Raw genomic sequence first — 23,992 nt, 5'->3', positions numbered from 1 at the left:
TATAGTCTTATAAACAAATAATAATGTTAAGTATCTTATAAGTATTTACAAAGGTATTATTAATGCTTATTACAGGATCTTAATATAAAGCGTTACCAATAAAAATAATAAAACATCTCGTCATTGTTGTTGGTCATGGAAGAAGTCACAGTAAAATCAAATCCTTTTGGAACCAGCTCAAGGCCTCACTTTCAGAGCTATAGGGCTGATAAAGCTCCTGACGTTTGTAAAAAAGCATTTTTGAATTAGTGTTGTTTTTGAATAACTAGTTAATTATGAAAACTGATGATCTGTAACAGTGGTTCCCCAAAGTGTGAGTCAGAACCCCCTGGGGAGTAGTGAAACACTGCTAGGGCACCGCACAATGCTTTCTAAAATCAAAACTACTTCAAATCACGTATTTTATCCATTACTGTAAAAATAAAAACAAACAGGTTAGACTTCATTTAGAAGCATGTTGAAACAAGACCCAACACTTCATTTAAGAAACAGCAATCTGTGAGTAATCTAATGTCTGACTCATCAGCTAAATGAAGAGTCTTTTTTGTCTGTTTTTGGATCGGCCCGTCTGTGTATTCCCACAGCAGGGTTTCACTGGCCTCTGACGCTGTTATTTTGAGAGTCATGGGATGAAAAGTTTGGGAACCTCTGATCTATAACACGTAAATGATTGGCTCATTTTGAGTTGAGAAGAATTGTGAAGGCATGATTTATTTATAGCATACAGCTCATTTGGTCCAGGCTAAATCTTGGCCCCCTCCAGTGAAAAACTGCGCCATTAATGTTCTGGAGATCTAATCTGTCCTCTTCTGAATTTGCTCATGTTGTTTCTCTGAGGTAAGCGTTACAGCAGCCAGCCTGCAGCTCTGTTATAAACATCCAAGACGATGTCCAGGTTTTTAAGAAACCACGCCAAAACCAGAGAGGAAAAAAATAACAGTGTTGGGGGATCGTTGAGGAATGTCACAGACTGTGAAAAGCGACATGTACAGAAAGTGTCCTGTCTGCAGTTTTCACCACAGGAGCAGTGGAAGGAATGTGAAGAAGTGTGAGGGAGAGATACAGAGCTGGGAAGGAGAGGGGGCAGACTCACCCACACCGCTGTCATCGATGGTTGGATTGTCGATCCAGCGCTGTGCCTGCTCGATTTTCCCCTCCAAGTGAACAGCTGCCTTCGCAGGCCTGCTGTTGGCCACAGCTTTGTTGGTCTTGGACTGCAGGTTCTGCAGAGCGGTGGCGATCTGTTTGGCCAAAGCCCTGGCCTCTGGAGTGTCACCTTTACCCCTATAAGGATTAAAAACAGAAGACAGGGCTGAGGTGGGATTTCATTACAGAGATAAGGCAGATGTTGGGTTTGCATATTACTCTGATGACCTTTTGATAAGTACACAGCCATTATAGTCAAAATCTGGAGGTAGCAAAGTTCACTTGAAAAGGTTTTTTAACAGTATGAGAACAAAGAAACATCCAAGCCACTCATACAAAGTGAAAAACTAGGGTTCCAGTGGATTTGTGGCATGAAATCTGTGCTCAAACAGGACGACGAGCTGTGTGTTTGCATGTTATGACAAGATTTTACGAGATAGCGCTTCAAAGGAAAACTGAGGAGATAAAATACCTCACTGATCCATGAGCACAGAAATACTTTCACGCCAAACTTTGAAGTTAATCAGAAATATTTAACCCTCATTTTCTTAATTCACTGTTACATTTCCCTTTAGATGTGGAACTAAAATCCAACACTGTGAGGTTAAAGTGGTAAAGATGTTGTTTTGTAACAAAGGTTGAACTGAATCTTCCAGCTCTCAGTCACTCACTGTCGTCTCAGATCAGACAGCTTAGCGGTCATAGCAGCAATCTCTCCGATTGAGCGCAAGATGTCCTCTCTTTCTTTGGGGTCCTCACACATGTCTGCGATCTTCTTGGCCTCAGCCAGCACAGCCTTGATGTTCTCCTCTCCCTCTGGTGGAGCATTGGGGTCTGCCAGCCAGTTCTGCAGGGGTAGGAAATGCACAGAGCTCAAACAAGAGCCTGGATTTAAAGGAATGATCAGACAAACAGGGTTAATGACCCACCTGTGCAGCATCGATCTTTTTGGCGATGATCTGCTTGGAATTAGTCATGGCCTCCAGCTTGCGTGCGGCGTTTCCCACCTTGCCGGTTAGCACGTCGAGCCCCTGGGAAACCTGCTGTGCTTTCTGCATGGCTGCTGGGGATGCGCCCTGACCTCTATAGGGGACACGGAAAACACATGGTTACCATAAAGTGCCGACTTTACAGACCACACACGCAAACGTCTTTGTTTACTCAGAGGCTCAAGCCGTGAGCAGAAGCTCTTACAACATAGAACACTCCAAATCAGTGCTTTCATTTCCAGGTGAGGCTGACAGGCATTTCAGTTTTCAGAGGAGGGGCTCAAGCAGGGGTTAAAGTAGATTACAGATTAATACTGGACAGCTTATTTTAATCTGACCTAGACCTGAAAGGATTCCTCGAATAATTTGAGGTACTCGATTACAAAAAAATAATCAAGGAATTTTCTCCGCCTCGAGGAATCGTTTATTTTTTAAAAAGATCAAAGAGTGGCATTTCAAATAGAGCTGACGCAATATTTAGAGAGTTTTCAGACCCCTCAAGCCACCTCTTTGTCAAAATAGCAGCTAGCAACAAATCTAGCTTCTTTTCTGGACTTTGGAGACTGATATGAAAGCATGTATTGATCTGCATCAGCTGCTTGCATCTCATATCTCAACACGGAAGTTCGCACGGAACTTGGAATTTATCACCCAAAGTCACTTGATTTTACACTTGCTTGAAACAAATTTTCATTTGAAAAATAACTGCTCTTTAACTTAACAGAAATGTGTTTCATGTGATTACTCGATTAGTCGATGGAATTTTCAGTAGAATACTCGAATACTAAAATATTTGATAGCTGCAGCCCTAATCCGACCCCAGTAAGGGTCTCTGATGACAACCAGATCCCATATCAGAGGAATCACTTCCATGCTTATGTACAATAATCCCCTCTAATGAGCTAACTGCCTTACACTCCCCTTGTGCTGTTATGAGTGAAGAATTAAACATATGTGAAACTGAGGTTGTAATCTTTAAAAATACTCCTAAAAAAGCTGAGAGTGACTAATAAAAGACACATGACAAAACAAAGTGAATCAAAGTGTACCTGGCCCTCATCTCAGACACCTGGTCGGTCATTTGCCCCAGAGTCTTCGCCGTTCCCAGGATATCCCTGCGCTCCTTCCCAGCGCACAGCTCGCCAACCTTCCCAGCTTCATCCAGGATCTGGCGGATCGCCTGCTCGCCTGCGTCCCCTGGAAGCACAAACATGAAACAAGGATTTAACTCACTCATCAGCCTGACGGTGGATGATCAGTTTAAGGTAGGGGAATCAGGATTGTTAATCACCTGGTTGTGCGTTAGGATCCCTCAGCCAGTTCTTCGCCTGCGCCATCTTTGAGTCGATTAGCCCGAGAGCCCTCTTCATGGCCTCTGTGTCCTTTGGGTTTGAAAGACGGAATAAATGAATAACTTAAAGGGAATCGATGCTGCTTCAGAAAGCTAAAGGACAAGTCGACCGGTGCCCTTGGTCACTGCATGTACACATGTTCTCTCTATGAATCATAAAATCATTTTAAAAACACCTGATAAAGACTTTTCAGTGTTGAATTGTTCACTAAACCAGGCTGTTTTACTCCTCGTTCATTCATTTGGTAACATGGTAAAAAGATGCTCAGGCTTCTACATCAGTTTGCCATGTTCAGATAAAACCCAGGCTGTTTTAATGCAACATCCATTTGCATGATCACTAATACAGAAGCAAATAAGAGACATAATTATTTAAATTTTTAACACCACTGAATTCATGGCATTGAATTATTTTGCTATGAAATCCATGTATCTGAATTTATTTGTCCTGAATTCACCTATTGAAAATTCAGATCCAAAAATACAGGTTTCATAACCCAACAACAAAAAGATTCAGGTTGCTCAAATTCAATTTGTCAAATTCAATTCTAAATTCAACGCGTCAAAATTCAGATCCCAAAATTCAAGTTGAAAAATTCAGATTGCAACATCCGGGCTACCCAGGACAGGAAAGGGAATGTACCGTATTGACACGAATATAATGCATGTTTTTTCTGTTGAAAATAATGTGGAAAATGGGGTCGTTGTAACCAAGGTCTTACTATTGACACACGCTGATAGTTGTCTAGAGTCGCTATATGACTTCAACAGCAGATGTAGCCAGCTTTTTGTGGAGTGAGTGACTTCACTATGGTGACGTGTCAATCACAGCAGAGATGCAGTGACAGGAGCTATCAAAGCTATGGAGAGAAGATAAGAAACAGAGAGGCGCGGTGGTTTTCCAGAGCAAAGTGGATCAAACTGACAACTGAGGCAAAGTTATGATGCTAATTTTAGGATGATGATGGTCAGTGCAGCAGAGACCTTAAACAACTGTCAGGAAGCTGAAAAATATGGAGTTACAAAGTGTAACGTCCAAAGATCACGCATCCAAAAAGGCTGTCTGAAAAATACAAACTCTAAAAAAAAAGCATATCGTGGTCCCCAAAGCGCCGTTTCTGAGAAACTGACAGGAGGGTGTGTGAGTTTATTGAGAAACATATCAGAGGCAGGCCCAATACCAGAGCTGTCATCAGAATTACATTTGAAACACTGATGTTATTGTTAAAATTGTATTTAATGATTAAAAAAAACATTTCTTATATTCGTTTTAATACGGTATATTGCCTTTCCCGTCATGGGTACCCCGAATGTTGTGATATGAATATTTCAACTTGATTTTTGGGATTTGACTAATTGAATTTGAGCGAATCAAATCATTTTGTTGTAATGAAACCTGAATTTTTGGATCTGAATTTTCCATAGTTGAATTCAGTACAAATAAAAATCAGATACATATATTTCATAGGAAAATAATTCAATACCATGTATTCAGTGCTGGTTTTGTTTCAGTAGTTAACATTCAGTGGATGTTAAAACTCAAATAACTGTGTCTCTTATTTGCTTCTATACACTAACGTCATACAACTCCGTATCAAACAGCATGCCCCTGGATTATTCTTTAGCATTCTCAAAATGAGTGTGTCGTGTTATGAAAGCCAAACGACTCTCCATTGTATCTCCATCAGAGCTGATGGAAATACAACAATCTGTCCAACAGGAGCTGACTTGACAATGAGTCCACTCATTGCCCGCGTCTGTGATACAAAGCAGAGTCCTGTTTGACACGGAGCAAAGCAGGAGACCAGAGAGGAGGAATGAGTGCGATGACAGAAACCTGACGAACGAGTAACAGCACCATGAATCAACCTTGAAGAGTTACGGCATGATGTACTGAATCAAAACAAAACACAGCTCCTTTTTTTAAACATATATACAGTCCTGGTCTGCTTATAAACCCTTTGTTCAAAATTAAAGAGAACAAAAAGTGTTTGTCTGGTTTATTGGGAGTAAGGAAGCAGGGCCGTGAACGAGGGAGGGGGAAAGGGAAGTGCAAAGGTGTGAAGTATTTGCAGAGCTGCGTGGGTGTAAGTTGACTGTTTTTAACGCGCGCAGCTGCCGCTCTGTCAGAAACCTTTTGTTTATGTGAGTGAAAAGTGAGAGGAGAAAAAGAGACATGGACAGATACAGGGCGTTTCTTTTATACCACATGCAAACACAAACATTAGAAAGTGAAACCAAACCTGAAGTGGGTTTACTCAAAGGAGACAGGGTGTGGTTCATAGTGTTGGTAGATAGGATTACGCAACATTAGACAGCACAGTTTGTGTGTAAACTAGGTCAAATATTTGTATTGTGTATAAAATAAACATGTGATACTCTTTATGCTTTCCACTGGATTTCAAGAAAGAGAAGTGTTTTTGTCTTTGTTTGAAGGGCGTTTGTTGTCTAGGTAGTGGTATACTGTCCATATGGAGAGCAAAAGCAGGTGGAACACAGTTCCAACATCCTGGCTTTCAACAGTAGCTTCAAACATATTTATTTATTTCTAGATAGATGTTTGTATGCAAGAGCAGCTATCAGTCCTTTTTAATTAAAAAATAAACTAGGGATGCACAATATTATCGGCACAATATCGGTATCGGCTGATGAAAGCTTAAAAACACGTTTATCGGTATCAGAAAATTTCTGCCGATGGGCACAGCTGATAAGGTGCTATTCAGTTAGGATTAGTATTATTTACCATCTGAAAAATAAGCTCCTTAAACAAAATGTAGCACTTCATTTATTTGAACTGCAGAGCTCTGTGTCTGTCACCAGGTTGTTACAGTAGCTCTAAAATAATCAAATGCAACTTGGTTATGTTTAAAAATGCATTGTACATTTAAAGTTCATGTGATCTAAAGAAATTATTTTTCTGTATTTCAATACTGAATGTCCTGAGTTTGAAAAATAAAACATTTCTTATTTATGGTAAAATCAAATGTTTTTTGTCTTGTTTTATGTGTGTTTCTTTAACAAATAAGACCGTCACAATAAGAGTAACATATAAATTCCAGTACAGGATAGACTTAGCTTTCTTTACAGTGAAAATAACAAACAAACTTGTGATTATCGGTATCGGTATTGGTATCGGTATCGGTATCAGCCAAAAGGGGTTTTGATATATCGGCAGATCGGATATCGGCAAAAATCCAATACTGTGCATCCCTAAAATAAAATCAAGGTGCCATTTTGCCCTAAGTCTAGCGCTCTAGGTCAGGTGTCCAGTGAGGTTAGCCCTCGAGCAGATGGCCAGGAGTTGAACCCTGCTTGTCACTCCCCACAATCAACCCCTCATGGAAATTTCACCAAGAACTAACAGTTTTTATTTCATAGATATGTATCTACCTGGGCAAATTCTGCTTTGCATTTTATCTAAGAGAAACTTTGTTTCCCAAATTGTTTTACTTGGAAAATTTAGCTGGTAGAAAAAGATAACCATTGGCTGAACTGGAATGACAAAAAGCTATCCAAAAATAGCCAATGGGTTTTGAGGTCAAGATCAAGAACATACAATCAATACTGTGTGAGTAAGGTCAATCAATATTCAGACAGGCTGAGGACATGCATGAGGTCAGGTGTAAATGACACTGGAGGAGGACACTCAGATGTTGATACAGTGTCGTGTTATGAAGCAAAATAAAATCAAAAAAGAAAGATTAAACACTGCATGGATCAACATTTCAGCAACTCTACCTGCTTAGACTTTAAAGTCAACACCACTCCATAAGAAGTACAGTAACCTATTCAAACGGCTGATTTCATCTTTTTTTCTTATCATAGGCAATGGTTCAACCTAACAGCAGCATCACTAGAAAAGCACACAATGGCACCACAAAGCAGACAGCACACACATCTGTCAGACATGCTGCCGCACAACCGAGGTGCGAGAGAGGTACAGCTTACCTTCTACAGGGGGTGAAGGGGGAAAGAAACAGTGAAAAGAAAGGAAGAATGACAGAAATATAACGTTAAACAGGACAATACCAACGAAAAAAAAGTGTAAACAAAGACAAAAGTGTCATAGGAGAGGGATATATCAGAAGTTTCAGGGCAGGACAGAAGAGGAAGAACATGCAGTGCAGAATAACAAAAGAACCAAGGAGAGGAATTAGCTACAGAGAACGTTAGCGTAACCCTTCTTTTAAGCTACCATGAGGTCAAGTGGAACTTCTTTGCATTTTGCTGAACAGATAATTTATTTAAGGTGTGTTTTCTAACAAATAATCTCATCCAACTGCTTTCTAACAGCCAGGGTGATCGAATTCTGCAAAGGCTGTTTCACTTCCTGTGACACCTATCCTGCGGCAGTAGAGTCAGGCTTTGAGAAAGAAACTCCCTTACAGGAGCTTTAATGTCTGAGAAAATATATCATGTTTTAAGACGGTGAAAGGTCATCCTGGTGTAACAAGAAAGTTAAAGTTGGCATTTACACACTTGGGAACGTGTCACGTCTGTAGCAACTTATAATTACTTGACAGAAAAGTAGATAACACCAAAATGAACTTCTCTTCTTCATACAGCAGTCTCTTCTTCATCACTTTGTTGAATATGTATGAGATCCTGTTCAGCAGCTGTGTGATTTTGATTATGTAAAAGAAGTGGTTTATTGTTCCCACCTTATTGGCCCAGGCGTCCTCGTCCCAGGATGTAAGCTGCAGCACTCGGATGATCTCATTTATCTCTGCACTCATCTTCTCAAAAGTAAAGTTGCGGTTCTTCAAAGCCTCCTCGACGCCCTGACTGCCGGACGTCTTGGTTGTCACAAAGATTTTGATCCCTGGAGAGCACAGTAATGAGCAGGTGAACTGAGGTTCATTGTGAACCTTTTTTAAAACAGAGGAAATAAACATGCAGAGGATGATACCTGAGATGAGGATAGGCAGCAGCTCTTTGACTGTGTTCATGGAGTTGACCAGCATGACGCGGTGCTCCTGGTGGGTGAGCTCCTGCTGTCGCTCATCAATCATCTTTGCCATCTTGGTCATCCCTGAACACCAACAACAAATAAGAGGTGGGAAACTGTTGATATCAAGTCCAGTATCATACTCAATGTGTGATCTTTAATTTAGACTGACCTGGTCCCAAGTTCTTTGTGTACGTGATCAGGTCCTCCATAGACTCCACCACCTCTGCCACTGCCAGGTACTCCAGGATGCCTCTGCACACCCTGATGATCTTACGAACCTGTGAAAAGGATCAGAAAAAAACAACAAAGATGAACCTCAGAGCTGCTTTCCTAGAGAAGAGATTATGTAAACACAGCCCACACCGCCTCCCCTTCACTTCCTCTCTAATTTCCCTCTGATAATGCTGCCTAATGACATTCCAGCCTTTGTCCTGCTCCTCTCCAGCTTCACGTGGACTGCCAGAGTCCCCGCTCCACCACACAGAACTGGAGCTGTCCCAGTTGGAAAACTTGATGCCACTGCTGACTGATGACTCCTGCTGACTCCTGCTGACTGCTGCAGACAGCACGGGGACGCCTGATGTCTGCTCCAGGAGAGATGATATGCAGCTTTCTTTTATTTCCCTCTCCATCCCTTGAAGCAGGAGAAAGATGGGCCTGCCTGATAGATGACCCCCCGCCTGCTTTCAGATTTAGGATGTGTTTGAGTCAGAAATATGGACAGTCCCAAAGACTTTTGTGGCATATTTATCCACCTCTCTGTCTCCTCAATGAGCAACACAGGCCCGAGGGGATGCAGGAATGGATATCATCCTTATGGCAGCAAAGGCCTGTGACTGCAGCCCTGCGGCACGCTGAAGTAACCATTAAGAACACTCTGAAACCACTTCAGCACAGCTTCAGCTCCCAGAAAATCAATGCAACAAGATTGAAATCAGTTACACTACATTCTGTCTATTTCCCAAACTCTGCTGCTGTTTGCTCCAATGTTAGTTCAAGTCAGTGTCTGGAGTGATTCTAAAATTAGGGGCATATTTCAGATATTATATGTCCTTTTTTTGCTTTATATTCTATTTGTTTGCAAAGTATATACCTGGAGTTCATTAATTGGCAAGCTTAAGGACTAATGAATTCTTCAGTATCTCATTCGTTCATTTTCTATTCCGCTTATCCTGTTCGGGGTCGTGGGTGGCTGGAGCCTATCCCAGCTGTCATTCGGCAAGAGGCGGATTCTTCAGTATTTAAGTAATAAAAAAAATGGTTTACTATTTTGTTAACTGTGTTATGAACATGTATTTTGGAACGTGTTTCCCTCACATTGTTGTCCTGCAACCCCTGAAGGGAGTCCCAAGCCCCACCCCGAGAACCTCTGTGATAGAACCAGTAGGGATGAGTACCGAATTAGGTATTTTGATAGGTACTGACCGAATTATGTCAAAAGTACCAGGTACCGATTCACATAAAATCAAAAGGTACCGTGTTTAGGTACTTAAATGCATCCTTGTGACTGTGAGGGAGTGGAAGAGTAGGTAATTTTCCATGCTGGCCATGAACACAGCATTGCAAGGTTAGATATTAAAGAATACATTTGTACATTTGAATTTTTTTTATACTTCATTCCCCCCAAAAAGGATATTTTTTTACCATATAAACAAAAAAAAGTACCAAAAATTGGTACCGTTGAGTACCGGTACCGATTGCCAGGTACCGGTCATAGGTATTGTATCGTTTCAAATGTGAAAGGTACCCATCCCTAAGAACCAGGTTATAACCCCAAACCCCACTGAGAATTTATATCACATGTGTTTTTTATGATATAATCAAATCAAGTCTTAATTTATTTATTGAGTACATAAAACACATTCAAACTTTGAGATCCCATATTTTATATTTTTTAATATTGGAAAACAGTGTCTCTTTTGTTTCCGGGTTATCTGAATACTGAGCCCTAACCCTCCAACCAAAAGGCACCGGAAAGAAAGTCACAGGATTTTACCATGGTCTTGCTTTGAAGAGGCCAATGATGACTTATAATGACATCTTATTTTCAATCAATGAAGTGTAATCTTAAAAAGAGAGACATATCACTCTCCTCGTTGCTTTATCTGTTTTAGTAAAGTTTAGTAGCGTCCAGTATAGTTGAAATAATGAACTGTGTTTTGCTTTGGGGTAAAAGCAGAAACAATGATGGTGTCATTTTTCCGTGGAGGACAGTTTCACCAAGAATATTGTTTGCTTACAGTGTATTGCTGTGCCACAGTTAGAAACACAAACACATTTTAATATTAAGATTTATAAATAAAGGTTTTAATAAGTTATATTTGAAAATAAACTACTTGAGGGCTGTGATGAAGTTGTTCTGGTTCTCCTCAGGATTGTTTGGCAAGTTATGAACAGTCTGCTGAACAGGGACGTCAAGTTTGAGGCCAGAAGACTGCTCCACTCACCAGACAGCATGCCTCCATCATGCAAACACCCGGAGTGCCTCAAAGGAGCAGAGAAGTATTCAAGGACCCTTGTGGAGAAGCTGCAGAGGGAACCAGTCTTAAAAAGCTGAGCCCTCGGGATGTGGTCATCGATCTGGTTCCAAAAGCCCCAAAGACATGCGCTCTCAGTAGCTCAGCAATGGCTGTAAGAGTCACCCAAGCCGTACTTGATGGTGTCTCCACAAAACTCCCATCAACTCTTGGAGAAGTCAGCTTCCCACAATCTGTGAGAGATCATATGGTCGCGTCCATTGATATGATGATTGATGGACAAAGCTTCAAATCAAACTCTGCATTGCCTCACTGTACACCACCAACTGATGCAGGCGCCACTGCCTCAGGACTGGAGGGTGAGGTGGTGGACGGGCAGCCTAAAGAAGGGCCAGAACCTGCAGAAATGGACCCAACAAGTGGTCCAGTAAACAATGCTGAGGAGCCAATAGACCCCCCGCCACAAATAAACCAAGATCCTGCTGTTATCCAAACTCCATCACCTGACTATACCCTGACAGCTGTTGCTAGCATCACTGCCTCAGGACTGGAGGGTGAGGTGGTGGACAGGCAGCCTAAAGAAGAGCCAGAACCTGCTGGAATGGACCCTACAAATGGTCCAGGAGATGAAGGGGATCACTTCATTAATAAACCCACAGATCACAGATGTGACAAAATCAGCTGCCAGACATCTTCTGGTTGACAGAGTTTTACATAAAACAAAGACTGAAAGATGAATTTATCTCACCTCTGCTTCATCAAAGGTGAGCAGCAGGTCAGAGGTCCCGGAGAGGATGCCCCTGGAGCCGTCGATGAGGTAGTCCCGAGCAGGAACAGAGTAAGGATCAGCTTTCAGCATGGAGGCAGCCTGCACCAGCTTTGTGCACGCATTCTCCACTCTGGGGGAAAAAAAGGAGAAGGAGACATATTTGAAAACCTGTAACAGAAAAATATGTCAAAACAAAGTCATGCTGTGGATATGAAGCCCCTCAGAAGCCAGATGGACATACTGCATGAAGACCACAAACTGCCTGCAGCAAAAACAGATGGAAGCCTTGGGGTACAGCTAGCCATAACATAGAGTAGCTTCTGTCTGAGCACGACTTCATTTCATTTCCTCTTCTTGCATTATGTTATCCCTTACATTTAAAGCAAACAGACAGCAGATGGTGTACGGTATAAGATAAATAGAAACCTGTTTCTGCTCACATCAAAGCTTTAAACACATTTCTTTTGTAGTCAAACACTTTGGATTAAGAGATTGAAACTACTTAACCTGATTAGATTTGGGTGTAACCATCTTTTCACACATACTATGAGAAGTTCAGTCTGATCTTACTCATTCAAACATTTCTCTCAGTAACTTCCTTCCTGTGTGACAAGTTTTGTGCTTCTAGAATCAGCATCAAACATGTTCACACAAAGCTGGGAGGAAGTTCATTAGAAAATGAAAACAGTAGTTTTAGAAGCTCCAGAAAAAATGTAATGTGATACATTTGTGGTTTTTCATTTCTGTCAGAATGTCTCAAATGTTATTTGTTTTGGGAATCCCTAGGCCTGTCATGATAATCGATAAATCAATTAACCAAACGGTAAATAAAAAGTTCCTTGGTAAGTTTACCAGACTCGATAAAATGACACGTGCATGCATGTTTGTTTTCCTCCTCTCTTTCCACCAAAGAGGCTGAATGAGAAGATGGCTCACTACGTCTATCTTTCCTAACATCGGGGTGCATAGGTTCTATAGCAGATTTAGTGGATTTATAGCGGAGTGAGCATCTGTCAAAAATGCGATCTTTGGGGTGAAGACGGGGCTGCTCGCGCGTACACACGGAGAGAGCTGAAGTGAGCGTCCTGAGGGGTAAGGAGGAAACACACACTAATATAAGTGATGGCACAAAAGATACGCTTCTTAAGCCGCCTGCCACAGTCCCAGTGTGGGAATATTTTGTTTTTTATCAGAATGAACAAAGTGTGAGCTCATGAACACCAACGAGCTGATATGTCGCATTTGTTTGAAAACAGTGGCGACGAAGAAGAAGAAGGGGAGGTGCAGCGGAGCCTTGTTCTCTGACAATCCGCTCTTACTGAGGCTTTTGGTCTGCAAAGTAAATAGAAATAATAGCGCCAAATGGTGGGCGCTCAAAGACAGCTACATTACCAAAGAAATGCAGCCCTTCAATACGGTTGAAAGCCAGAAATGTTCAAAATGTTTGACAGACAGTACGGATTGACTGGGAAAAAGTACATGTTAAAAACAATTCAGGAACTGTATAAACTCCCTTTTATTTAGGCCATAGTTTTTATTGTTTTTTTTGTTTGTTTTTTTTTGAGTTTTGTTTTTTCTTTAGAGACAGGGTCTATGTTTTATTGTTTTTGATTAGTACTTATTATTTTCATTAACATGTATTTTTTTCTCAAAGAGAGTCCATTTTATTTTCATTGTATTTTTTTCTATTTCTTGTTTCTTAAATTCATTATATTATTTGTTTAATTTATTTTATTTAAAAGATCCTGACCTTTTAATTACAGTTAAATACTCTTAAGAAATTAAAGTTTCTTGCTTTTGATATGGTGTACTCACTTTATGATCCCATTTATCATAATTACATCAATGAAAAAATGGAAAAAAAAATCAAAATAATATTGACAATAATATCGTTTATCGGCAATAATATTTTGGGAAATTATCGTCGAGCAAAATTTGTAATCGTGACAGGCCTAGGAATCCCTGAGTTTCTGGATGTGAAGGATGAATTCTGGTTGAACTGAAGCACTTCTTAAGTGATCCAACAGAGATCCAGTCATCTGTTGTACCGATTGTACACCCGCATGATGACAGTTTGTGATTATTCACACAGGATGTGATTTTCTCCGCATGAGGAAGAGCTCCGCCCTGGTTGGCTTGGGCCCAATTTAACCCCCGTTTCCACAGAGACGTAAAAATATGTGTATGATTGAGAGTTAGGTCCCGGATGAGATGTACTCAGTGAACTCCAAAGCAGCAGAAACTGCAACCTTTGATTCGGCGCCATACATGCCGGCTGCATTGTATCACAACAGCCATACTGCACATAGAAACAGGCCACAAGCCAGGACTGACACATGTTCACATGTTTAGGAAGTTCCAGGTGTGTTGCATTTTTAGAGTCATTTCTCGCTGCATTTTAGGGCCAGAACAAGAAGATCTCAGTATCCCATCTTCGTATGACATCAAGGCCTCTGTGTGTCTAAATGTGTGTGAGTGTGAGTGTGTGTGTTTGCAGAGCCAGCCAGCAGCGTCCTTCAGCATGCTAGCGAGAAACAGCCATGCATTAACCGGACCCCACAGACACTATATTTAGTGGAGGAGACGCATTCCAGCACATGTGCTGATGGATGACGACAGGGTGACGATGTGACTCCGAGGCGCCAAATGTGTTGAGCCTGATGACCCGCGCCTGCCAATGTGTTCAACCCTGACCTTGTGGGGTGAGGGGAGGGGCTCTTCCTGCCTTGACTGTAGCCTCTCAGGTAATAATGATGGCTGACAGACTTTAAAAGGACAGATGAATGAGATATCTCACATGTTCATCTACTTTTCTACAGCAGTACGTGACCTCTCTGTGTTTTATGCTCCAACATAAACCAAAAGCAGCAGCAGCAGCAGCTATAGGCTCAGATGTATGAGGGCATGTATGAGTTTGTGTCCCTGCTCCTTTAGAGCAAAGGAGCTCCTCTGTGAGCAATGAAGTATTTATGTTACACCGGGGCAAGACTCTGAGGCACTTAACATGCCATATCTGACCTTTGCTTGGGCACAACCGGCCATTACTGAAACAGATAAAGAGAGAAAGAGAGCCCAAGAGGAGGCCGGTGGGTTTCATGTACTGTAAAGAGAGACTGTTTCATCTTGATGCATTAGAGATCTGAGGGGAGATCGGTCTGTGCTTACTTGATGAAAGCTGGTGGCATGTCCCTTTTCATGATCTGGTCCTCTGTGGTTTGTACGGTCTCCTTCCCCACCTGGAAGAAACAGATTCTTTATGAGTAAAAAAAGAATCAGGAAATAATGAATTAACACAGGTTTTTTTCTCTACAGCAGGTGCTCAATCTTAATATTCCTGACCTACATGTCGGTCATTCTTTTTGTTTTATCTTCCTCAGGGTCATAGCAGGTCGGAGCCTCTCCCCCAGCATGCACCGAGCAAAAGGTCAAAGACAACCTGTGCAGGTCACCAATCCACCACAGTGTGAATACAGATAGGCCTGCTGTAGGATCACAATCACACAGCCCCACAGAAACTGAGGTGGGCAACCAGGGTGAGTATGACGAGGGTATAATGATCGGGAAATCATGAGAACCACTGAGATCAATACAGATTTCTGCTTTAGAGGGATGTAGGCTACATAGTGATTTTAAAGATGTGTTGTTGGGGTTTTAGACTATATTGGATGGAAAGGCTTGAGAAAGGGACAGGAAGTGTGGAGAATGACAGAAGGGGTTGACATTAGACTAGAGCCCGACCGATTAATCGGCCTGACCGATTAATCGGTCAGGTCACCAATTAATCAAAATCGGCCAAAATGTAGCCAATTATAAAAAATTTTGCTCCACAGAGATTCTGTCACTCCTGCTCCTGTGTGTCTGTGTGTTGGGCTGCACACCGCCCAAGTGCCTGCCCCCTCCGTCCACCATTAGCTAATGTAAGACTATAATACGGCGTTTTAACGTTGTGTAAGTTGCTCATTGTGTGTTTTTTAATTTTTTTTTTATATTTACCATATTAAAGTTTGACTTCTTGATATATTAATGTGTTTACAGCTTGTTCTAATGTATCATTGGTTTACTCTACAGTTCTTATGTCGACAGTTTTATAATTAAAGTTCCTTGTTTAAATTTAATACTGTTCTGTCTCTGTCTTGAATCATATGGGTATCAAAATAATTTGTGTTCATATACAGTATATAACCTGCGTATATCAATGAATTTTTTTATACATGTCGGTTGATATATCGGATATCGGTCGATATGGATATCAGTCGATATATCGGATGTCAGTCGATATATATCGGATATCCGCCCCAAAAATCCCATATCGGTCGGGCTCTACATTAGACATGCAATGATTGGTGCCGATTTCCTTAATTTTGGGGGATTGGGGATCAGTGATCGCATATGAAACTGATCCTCCAGGAAGCTCTGACAGCCAGCCTTTGTTGCTTTTTGCTCTGAGACCTAAAACTCAGGACACTTTATTGATTGTTTAAGTTAATAATAAAGATGTTATTGTTTCACAGGTATTGTTCAATGAATTTCAATAAAATAAGATTGGAACATTGAAGGTATATGCTGTAAGTTACAAAAAATGGTATCGGCCCAAATCAGGATCGCTTTTTAAAGATCGGTGATCGGTCAGAAAAATGTGATCGGTGCACCCCTAGTTGACATGCACAAAATCATGACAGGGTGTACAAATTGATCCCATGACAATGCAAATAGGACTATAGTCTACGTACATGGGACACCTTTTTTACACCTGAGCTAAACCAGAGTTCTAACATAGTGGGTTTTTAAAACTGGGATAAACATGTACATCATCTGCATAACTTAAAGGATAACTGCTGCATGTGGGTTGGAATGAACATTATCACAAACAGTTTAGCCCCTGTGTTAGCCTTTAGTTCATATTTTAGTCGTTAGTCTGCACTCACTCTCCTGTTTAGCCATCTATCTGCTCCTCTGTCCTTTCTCTTTTTGCCAGTTTAACTTCACAGGCTCTCCTAAAAACATAACCTCCTTGGTGGAGGTAAACATCGATCTGATGGGGGAAAAAAGTGAAAAGCATGGGCTTTCTGATATATCTGTGGACTCTAAGTTCTATGGAGCTGAAGATGCTAAACACGGAGTCTCAATAATGCATCCTTTTGCATAATCCCTCCTTTTATGTACTACACAGATCACAAAGTGTACATGCCGACACAAGGTCAGAAAGAAACCCATGGCTGTACCTGCTTGCTATAGATATGCTAATTAAAAACATGTAACAATGTCATCTGCGTAGAGTGCTACTTGGCAGTTTGCACTTCTTTAAACCTATTTTTCAAGCATATACCACAAAACTCTAAGGCTGCAGAAGTCCCATTTCAGCAATCTTCACATTATCTGGAGCTTGCACTCATACTTTTCTTCTTCTCCTGTTATTTATTGCCAGTTAGAAAAGTGCTACATCCTGGTAGTTGTACCTCTGTGTAACCAGGCTCCAGAGATAAAAAAAAAAAAAAAACTATGAAAAAGTATTTTTTTTTAAATGACAATCATCACATTTACTATCCAATTTGAATTATATGATAAGTATATATTAGGGCTGCACGATTATCGCAATCGCAATCGCAATGTCAGCACATGCAATTACGTAATCGCAAAAGAGGTTATCGCAATCGCAATCGCAATGTCAGCACATGCAATTCAGATTTTTCTCCATGATAACCAAGCAAGTCTGTAGACTCATCATAACACAACTTTTTTTATTAAATCGCAAGCACAATCGCAATCGCAATATTGTCCACCTAATCGCAAATCGCACCTTTTCCCCAAATCGTGCAGCACTAGTATATATCTGGATATGCAACCTATCCCTAGCATTTAGCTGACATATAATATACTGTTATGACATATTCAGTCATTTTGATGGTAAACAATATAAGCAAAGCAAACAGAAAGTACTTTACATTGATAAAGTTTTGGGGTTATCATAAAAAACAGGAAGTATTATTTCCGGCTTGGTCTGTGAGTATCTGACCTTAAATACAGGTCAGATATGTGATAACAATGCAGTATGCTGGTATAGAAATAAATGGGTTTAGCAGAGCTCTCACTGCATAGCTCCAATGATTAAGGGTGAGATTCTGTCAAGGAAACTGCAAACTGTAAAGTTCACATTGGTTTTATTAGATTGTATTTCAAAGGAGTGATTAAGCTTCAACTTGGCACTTCCCCCGAGTAAGACACTCGGTCATATTTCTGAGGTGGTAAAGGTGGCATTTAAGGTGGTAAACAGTCTCCAGAGCAGACAGGAAACAGCCTCCAGCCTCTAACCCTGGTGACTGGTCCATCAGTCATAAGGACTTTGCATCAGTCAACACTTGCAGCTCAGTTTTAAAGGAGTTGTCACACTTGTTCTGCTTCAGTAAAATTCAAATTTAGAATAACAGCCAAGCTTTGTGAAACTTGAGCTCACATTTCATACTCCAACGACATGTCACATGTGTGAGTAGAAACTAAGTTACCAAAACTTTTCCCCTTTGGGAGTTTTCTCTTTAATCACACAGTTTAGCAGATTGATGTCAGTTAGCTCGTCCAGCCAGCCTTTATATCAACAAGGCAGCCGCTGGAGGGACGCCAGGCCTCGGCACGGTCATAATGTGCAAAGCAGCTGAACGCCTCCTCTGCCTCAGATGCCAAAATGACTCACCTCCCCCATCATGACCTCAGCTCTGTAGGGGGATACAACTCACCCACATCGAGCTGCCAGGGGTGAGGGATCACAAGCGTTCATACAGGGACACGGATCACACTGACTGCTATAAATCAGCCCAGACCTTGTTTTATGATATTCTAAAAGAATTTTTAAACAGATTTTTACTGATACACTCACTGTTACACGTCACTATGACATTTCACAGGTTTAATTGTGTCAGCTGTGTCAGCTGTTGGCAAACAGTGGTTAATCCTCTGCTGGGGGATTTGTTAATAGCATTATTATGGCTTTGCTTTCAGATAGTTTTAAGACCGAGCTAATGGTTTAATCAATAATTCAGCAGCTTTTCTGGAAGTTATAATGTATTCAAAGAAAAAAAGTCTGCTTTATTCTGGGACATAGGAGAGTAATTTTGGTTCAGCGGTGAGCATTCCCAGAGAGCTTGTCACAGTCCGAGTACAGGCGGTCGCAGAGTCATTCAGGGTGGTTGACGTGGATGAAGCAGAGCAGACATACATCTCCACACTCTCCTCTTCCCCAGACCAGAGTAACTCAGGGCTTATAAATCAGGGCCAGAGGTTGTGCCAAACTAAAACTGGGGCTTAGGAGAAGCTGTCCATCTCCGTGCAAAGTGGTAATGCCACCCTGACACTCCACAACTGAGCGGTCCTGAACAAAAGCCAACAACAGCTAAAGCTGCTCTGGCTCGTTCAGCTAAAGGGCAGCGGGGCTAAAGACTGGGGATCTAGGGCACTGACAGAGTACTAAACATAACCGAGGGGGCAGGAAGTTACACAAAGACCCCACATCCTAACAAAAACAACAGAATTAACCTCAACAAAGCCCCCCTCGCTTTCCTCCTCCAAATGTCATTTACTGATCCCCGTTTTCTTTGTTTATGTGTGTTTGGGATGTTGTTTCCAAGCAATCACAGATTCCACCTCAAATATTACATTTTGGTTATTTCGAGCTAATTAAAGTTACCACATATTTCTGTTTACGCTGATGACACTCTGAGATATTCTCCAGAGGTCGAACTTTAACTGAAGTGTTTTGGACAAAATCTGTTTTCATCTTGCAGTGACATCATTTTTAAAACATTGATCAACCACTGGTTGAAAAACGAGTTTGAAAACGCCCTCAGACCACAACTGTTACTACAAAACTGAGATTTATATGAGAGCAAGTCAAGTTCAGACATGATCTGAACTGACGAAGAAAAGACAGACTACACCATAGGCCAACAATGTGGAGTCAAAAGCCAAGTGCATGCTGTATTTAACAACGTCTGAGTCATGCTTTCCCCATAACATCATGCAGAGATGTGTCTGAAGCCGAGCAGAGTCGAAGCTCCTGGTGCTGATTTCAATAAGTCATCACGGTCTTCCTCTTTGTCCTCCCTGTGGAGCCTCTTCCTGCTGTCTGAAGTTCAGAGTCTCCAGCAGAACAGGGATCCAAACAATTCACTGCAAAAATAGAACTGTGACCCGACTGTTGTTGTCGAGCAGTTCATCGCGCCTCGCCTTCGTTGCTATGCCGAGCCTCTTTCCAAAGTTTGAACATCCTATTCTTATGATATCAACACCAGCCAGGCCTGACACAGGGGATGCTCCTGGCAGTTACTTCAACCACTGGTTCATCTGTTGTTTTTATTTTAATATTTCATTTCATAACATTTCATGCTAAAACTCACTGAAAGTCTTTGATTTTAAAGACTCCTTAATCTAAAGCAGGGGTGGCCAACCAGTCAGAGACCAAGAGCCACAAAAATTACTGGGCTACTACAGAGAGCCACATCACACACATGTTCTTACAAACACACTTCCTCTCACACATAAACGAAATTACATAAAAATTAAAATCAATACATTTCCAATTTTAAGCAAGATTTACTGTGTTTGTGTGTTTCATTTCGTACAAGAGAAGAGAAACTGAAACTTAAGTATCAATCCCAACCGGTACCAATGTTGGCATATATATATATATATATATATATATATATATATATATATATATATATATATAGTTTAGATTGATCGGCACACCACTACTCATAACTATATATATTTTTTATGAATGGATCAAAGAGCCACACACCGAAAGGCAAAGAGCCACATGCGGCTCGCGAGCCACAGGTTGGCCACCCCTGATCTAAAGCAACTAGTGACCAGTAGAGGTGGTTGGTGTGCATTACAATGTATTGGTCATGGCCTCATATGACGTGCTTCTTACCACCTTCAAGGTCACCATTGGCCGAGCTCAACTGCTGTACCAGTAGCTTACTTCACATAGTGAAAACCAAGTGGTTCCGGGAAAGGCCATACTGTTAAACAGAAAGGTTTTCTTTCTCTAGAAGACCCTCAAAACAGACTTTGTCTTGGACACTTAAGAACCCATAATCCAAATTTTACACTACAACAAAAAAAGTTTCCTACAGTACATCAATGCAACCAATATTCCAAGTTTTATGGTATTTAAACCCCACTGCAGCTTGTATACTTGTGCAACCTATATTCCAGGCATTACGGTACAAAATCAACAGTGTCTTCCATGCTAGTGAGGCTTATTCTAAATTTGCAGGTACTTTGACCTCCTACGACCCAGCATCCACATTTTTGGACATTACACTTCTGCCTCTCAGACCCATGATACTTCAGTTTTTAAACAACTTTGACCTATTAGCTACACTTAGGGACACTGCCCAAGTCATCTTTTGGTGAAATCACAACATTACACCCATTTCAGTGAAAAAACAGTGTACTTAGCTATTATACTCAATAGGTCTTACTTACCCCAAATAGCAAGGAGAAATTAAAAATGCATCCCAGACAAAAGCGCGGGTCGAAGGAGGTTAAAAGGATTGCGTTTAATAAATTTGTAAGACCTAAATTCCACATTTATGGTACATATTACTGGCTGCATCTAGTATACCAGACCAACGTATAGTCCAGATTTTGTGGTTATTAAATCTGACAACATCTACTAAAGTAGTGTGGCCTACATTCTAGATGTTACGGTAAATGAGAGTAGTAGAATCTAGTATACTAGTAGAATGTATATTCCAGTTTGTACAGTAAATCAATCAGACTGCATCTATTTCACTGGTGTGACCTATACTCAAGATTTCACTGTACATGAAATAGACCAAGAGAAAGATATCATAGATATAAACACATAAACAACAGGTGTCCTTTGGTAGTTTCCTGTTTTGGAGGGCAAAGTTTTTACTGTTTACTTGTTGTCTAAGTTCGTCTGTCAGACCAAAAAGAATAGGTAAAGCAGCAAAAGGGAAACTCATTCAAACTTGTTCTTTATCAAAGTCAACTGCTACAGACCAAACCACAACACAATTATAATCCTCTGTTAATAGATTCTAGCAAATCATCCAAACAGGGACATTTTTCACTTCCTTCTTCTTTCTAAACCTTTCAAACTGATTCAGTGTCATCCTCCATCATGCTCTCACACAGCTCCCTCACTCCTCTGGTTGACTTGTCTCTTTTACCATTTGTGGCTGAAGTGGAAACACTGACACTCCTTTTGCGGTACGAGAGCGCTGTGAAAAGCCTGTGTTGTGAAGTAGCTTGATAAAGTGGCTGCTCCTTTAGAACAGGCTGGGCTTTGTTGACAGCAGCCCATCGCTCTGCTGGGAGAAGAAAGGCCGCTCTGACACGCTCAAAGCTGCCAAGACACTGCCTGCCTTTCACATGTTGGCCACTTTTAGCACAATGCTGCGTTGGTAATGGTGACCACCGGGGTCTGTAATGGCAAAATGCTGGCAAGGGCTTTCACTGCTGCCCTTAGCAATGTCCAACAGAGTCACACGCCGAGGACCGCTCTTAGTGACTTCATACGGGAATCTGATGGCACAGCACTCCATTAGCTCCTCTTGATCAATACTCCCACAACCAGTAAGAAGTATCACATGACTTTTGACTAATAATGACTCAGAGGTTGCACCAAAGGTCAACACCCTCACCATATTTCTGTCAAGAGGTTTATTAATTTTGCTCAGGAAGTATCCAGACGTGAGGCGTCTAAGGTGATGAAAGTCACAAATCAAACAACCCACTTGGTGCAAGCAAAACAGCCCTTTCAGGCAGAGAGAATCTATCACAACTATCTTTCTCATGTTACAGGAGCTAAGCAGCTCTCTCAGTGTTACTGGGGAGCGGCACTCATGACTGAGAATCCTTCTCTTAAAAAGAAGAGTGAGTCAATGCAGGGCCCGTCACAGTGGAGTTGAGATTTTCCACCAGAACAAGGATTGCTAAAGGAGCTGAGATAACATGAGATTACTTTTATTGCGTCTGCTGAGGGCTGGAGAGGAAGGAGCAACGCACCACGCAGTCATCTGGTTGGGGATTTAATGCACCATAAACCAGATTTAAACTGTTCACTGTTACACTGTGAAGTTTGCAGTTGGAACATTTGAACTGTCATCAAACATGGGGGGAAGAAATAACTGTTTGAAAGCTAATAGTGCACACATATAACAGATGAATAAATATTTGTTTGCACTTTGGTAAAGAGGTTTAATGAGACCTATGGGCCTAACAGCAAACTGGGCTACTGTTGCGGACTCCTAAAGCTGCAAACAGAAGGAATTAGCTTTAGTTATAAAGCAATACAGTGGTTATATAATAAGCTCTGGAGAATTATTTTGAAACTGATCAATATTTTGGCCATTCCCAAAATTTCCAGCCCAAAAGATAGGTCCTGGAGGCCTGTGACCCCATGACAGGGGATCACCCTCACATGCCAATCAAATAAACAGACATAAACGGACAATGACAAAAAAAAACCATAACCCATTTAGACCAGATGCAACATTACCTTACATGCAACTTTAAGGCTGGATGCCACATGTGTTTGTTTATCTCTTTAAGACCAGATGCGATGTGTAGGTCATTTCAGGTTTCAAACAGCTGGTTGTAAAAAGAAAAATGTGACACAAACTTTCCGCTTCTTCCAGGTGTATTTCAGCCAATCACAGCACATTTCTCTAGTGACATGTCTTGAAAATACATGCAATGTTGCACCTAGTCTGAGTGAGTCAAGATACTTAATTTTGCTTATGCATAAAAAAATTTAGACTATGTATGTGCACATATTTACGGAAGCGTATTGCATTCACTTGAAGACAAAAAAAACAACTCAGGTTTTTCAGAGTAATTTATTCTTCGGTTTGTTGTTTGTGGTAATTAATTTTGTTTTTCTGATACTATTTTTTTATTGGTTTTTTTTTTTTTATGATTATTATATTTGTTTGTTTTTTGTTATAATTATTTCTGTCTTTATGAGTAATTTTTTGTGGTAATTTAATTTGTTTTTCTGATTAATATTTTTTATTGGTTTGTTTTTTGTTGTAATTATGTCTGTTTTTGTGAGTAATTTTTTTGTGGTAATTAATTTTGTTTTTCTGATTAATGTTTTTTATTGGTTTGTTTTTTGTTATAACTATTTCTGTTTTTTATGAGTATTTTTTTTTCTGTTTTCAGATCACTTTCTTTCTGCTTTTCTGAGCATTTTTTTCCTGAAGTATCGAGATACTTAGAAATCCTGCGAGAAGAAAATCAGAAAAACAAATTAATTACCACAAAAAACAAACGGAAGAA

General features: G+C 40.8%; 1 protein-coding gene across 1 annotated transcript in view; it reads right to left on the bottom strand.

Annotated features, from left to right (window-relative positions):
* The window catches only part of LOC141785398 (vinculin), a 39,365-nt gene that overhangs the window by 8,061 nt on the left and 7,312 nt on the right, over positions 1-23,992 (bottom strand). The window contains exons 2-11 of the mRNA XM_074663719.1: positions 14,849-14,919; positions 11,663-11,813; positions 8,607-8,715; positions 8,396-8,518; positions 8,148-8,308; positions 3,427-3,517; positions 3,185-3,332; positions 2,076-2,229; positions 1,818-1,993; positions 1,094-1,284 (exon numbers count right to left, since the gene is read on the bottom strand). Coding sequence (XP_074519820.1) covers positions 1,094-1,284; positions 1,818-1,993; positions 2,076-2,229; positions 3,185-3,332; positions 3,427-3,517; positions 8,148-8,308; positions 8,396-8,518; positions 8,607-8,715; positions 11,663-11,813; positions 14,849-14,919 — 1,375 coding nt within the window. The remainder of the gene's footprint in view (positions 1-1,093; positions 1,285-1,817; positions 1,994-2,075; positions 2,230-3,184; positions 3,333-3,426; positions 3,518-8,147; positions 8,309-8,395; positions 8,519-8,606; positions 8,716-11,662; positions 11,814-14,848; positions 14,920-23,992) is intronic.

The sequence above is a fragment of the Halichoeres trimaculatus genome, unplaced genomic scaffold, assembly GCF_033239565.1.
Source record: "Halichoeres trimaculatus isolate MK-OKI-2021-1 unplaced genomic scaffold, fHalTri1.1 fHalTri1_scaffold_23, whole genome shotgun sequence".
Taxonomy (NCBI): domain Eukaryota; kingdom Metazoa; phylum Chordata; class Actinopteri; order Labriformes; family Labridae; genus Halichoeres; species Halichoeres trimaculatus.
Note: the sequence above shows the minus strand (reverse complement) of the source record. Positions and strands in the feature narration are given on the sequence as shown.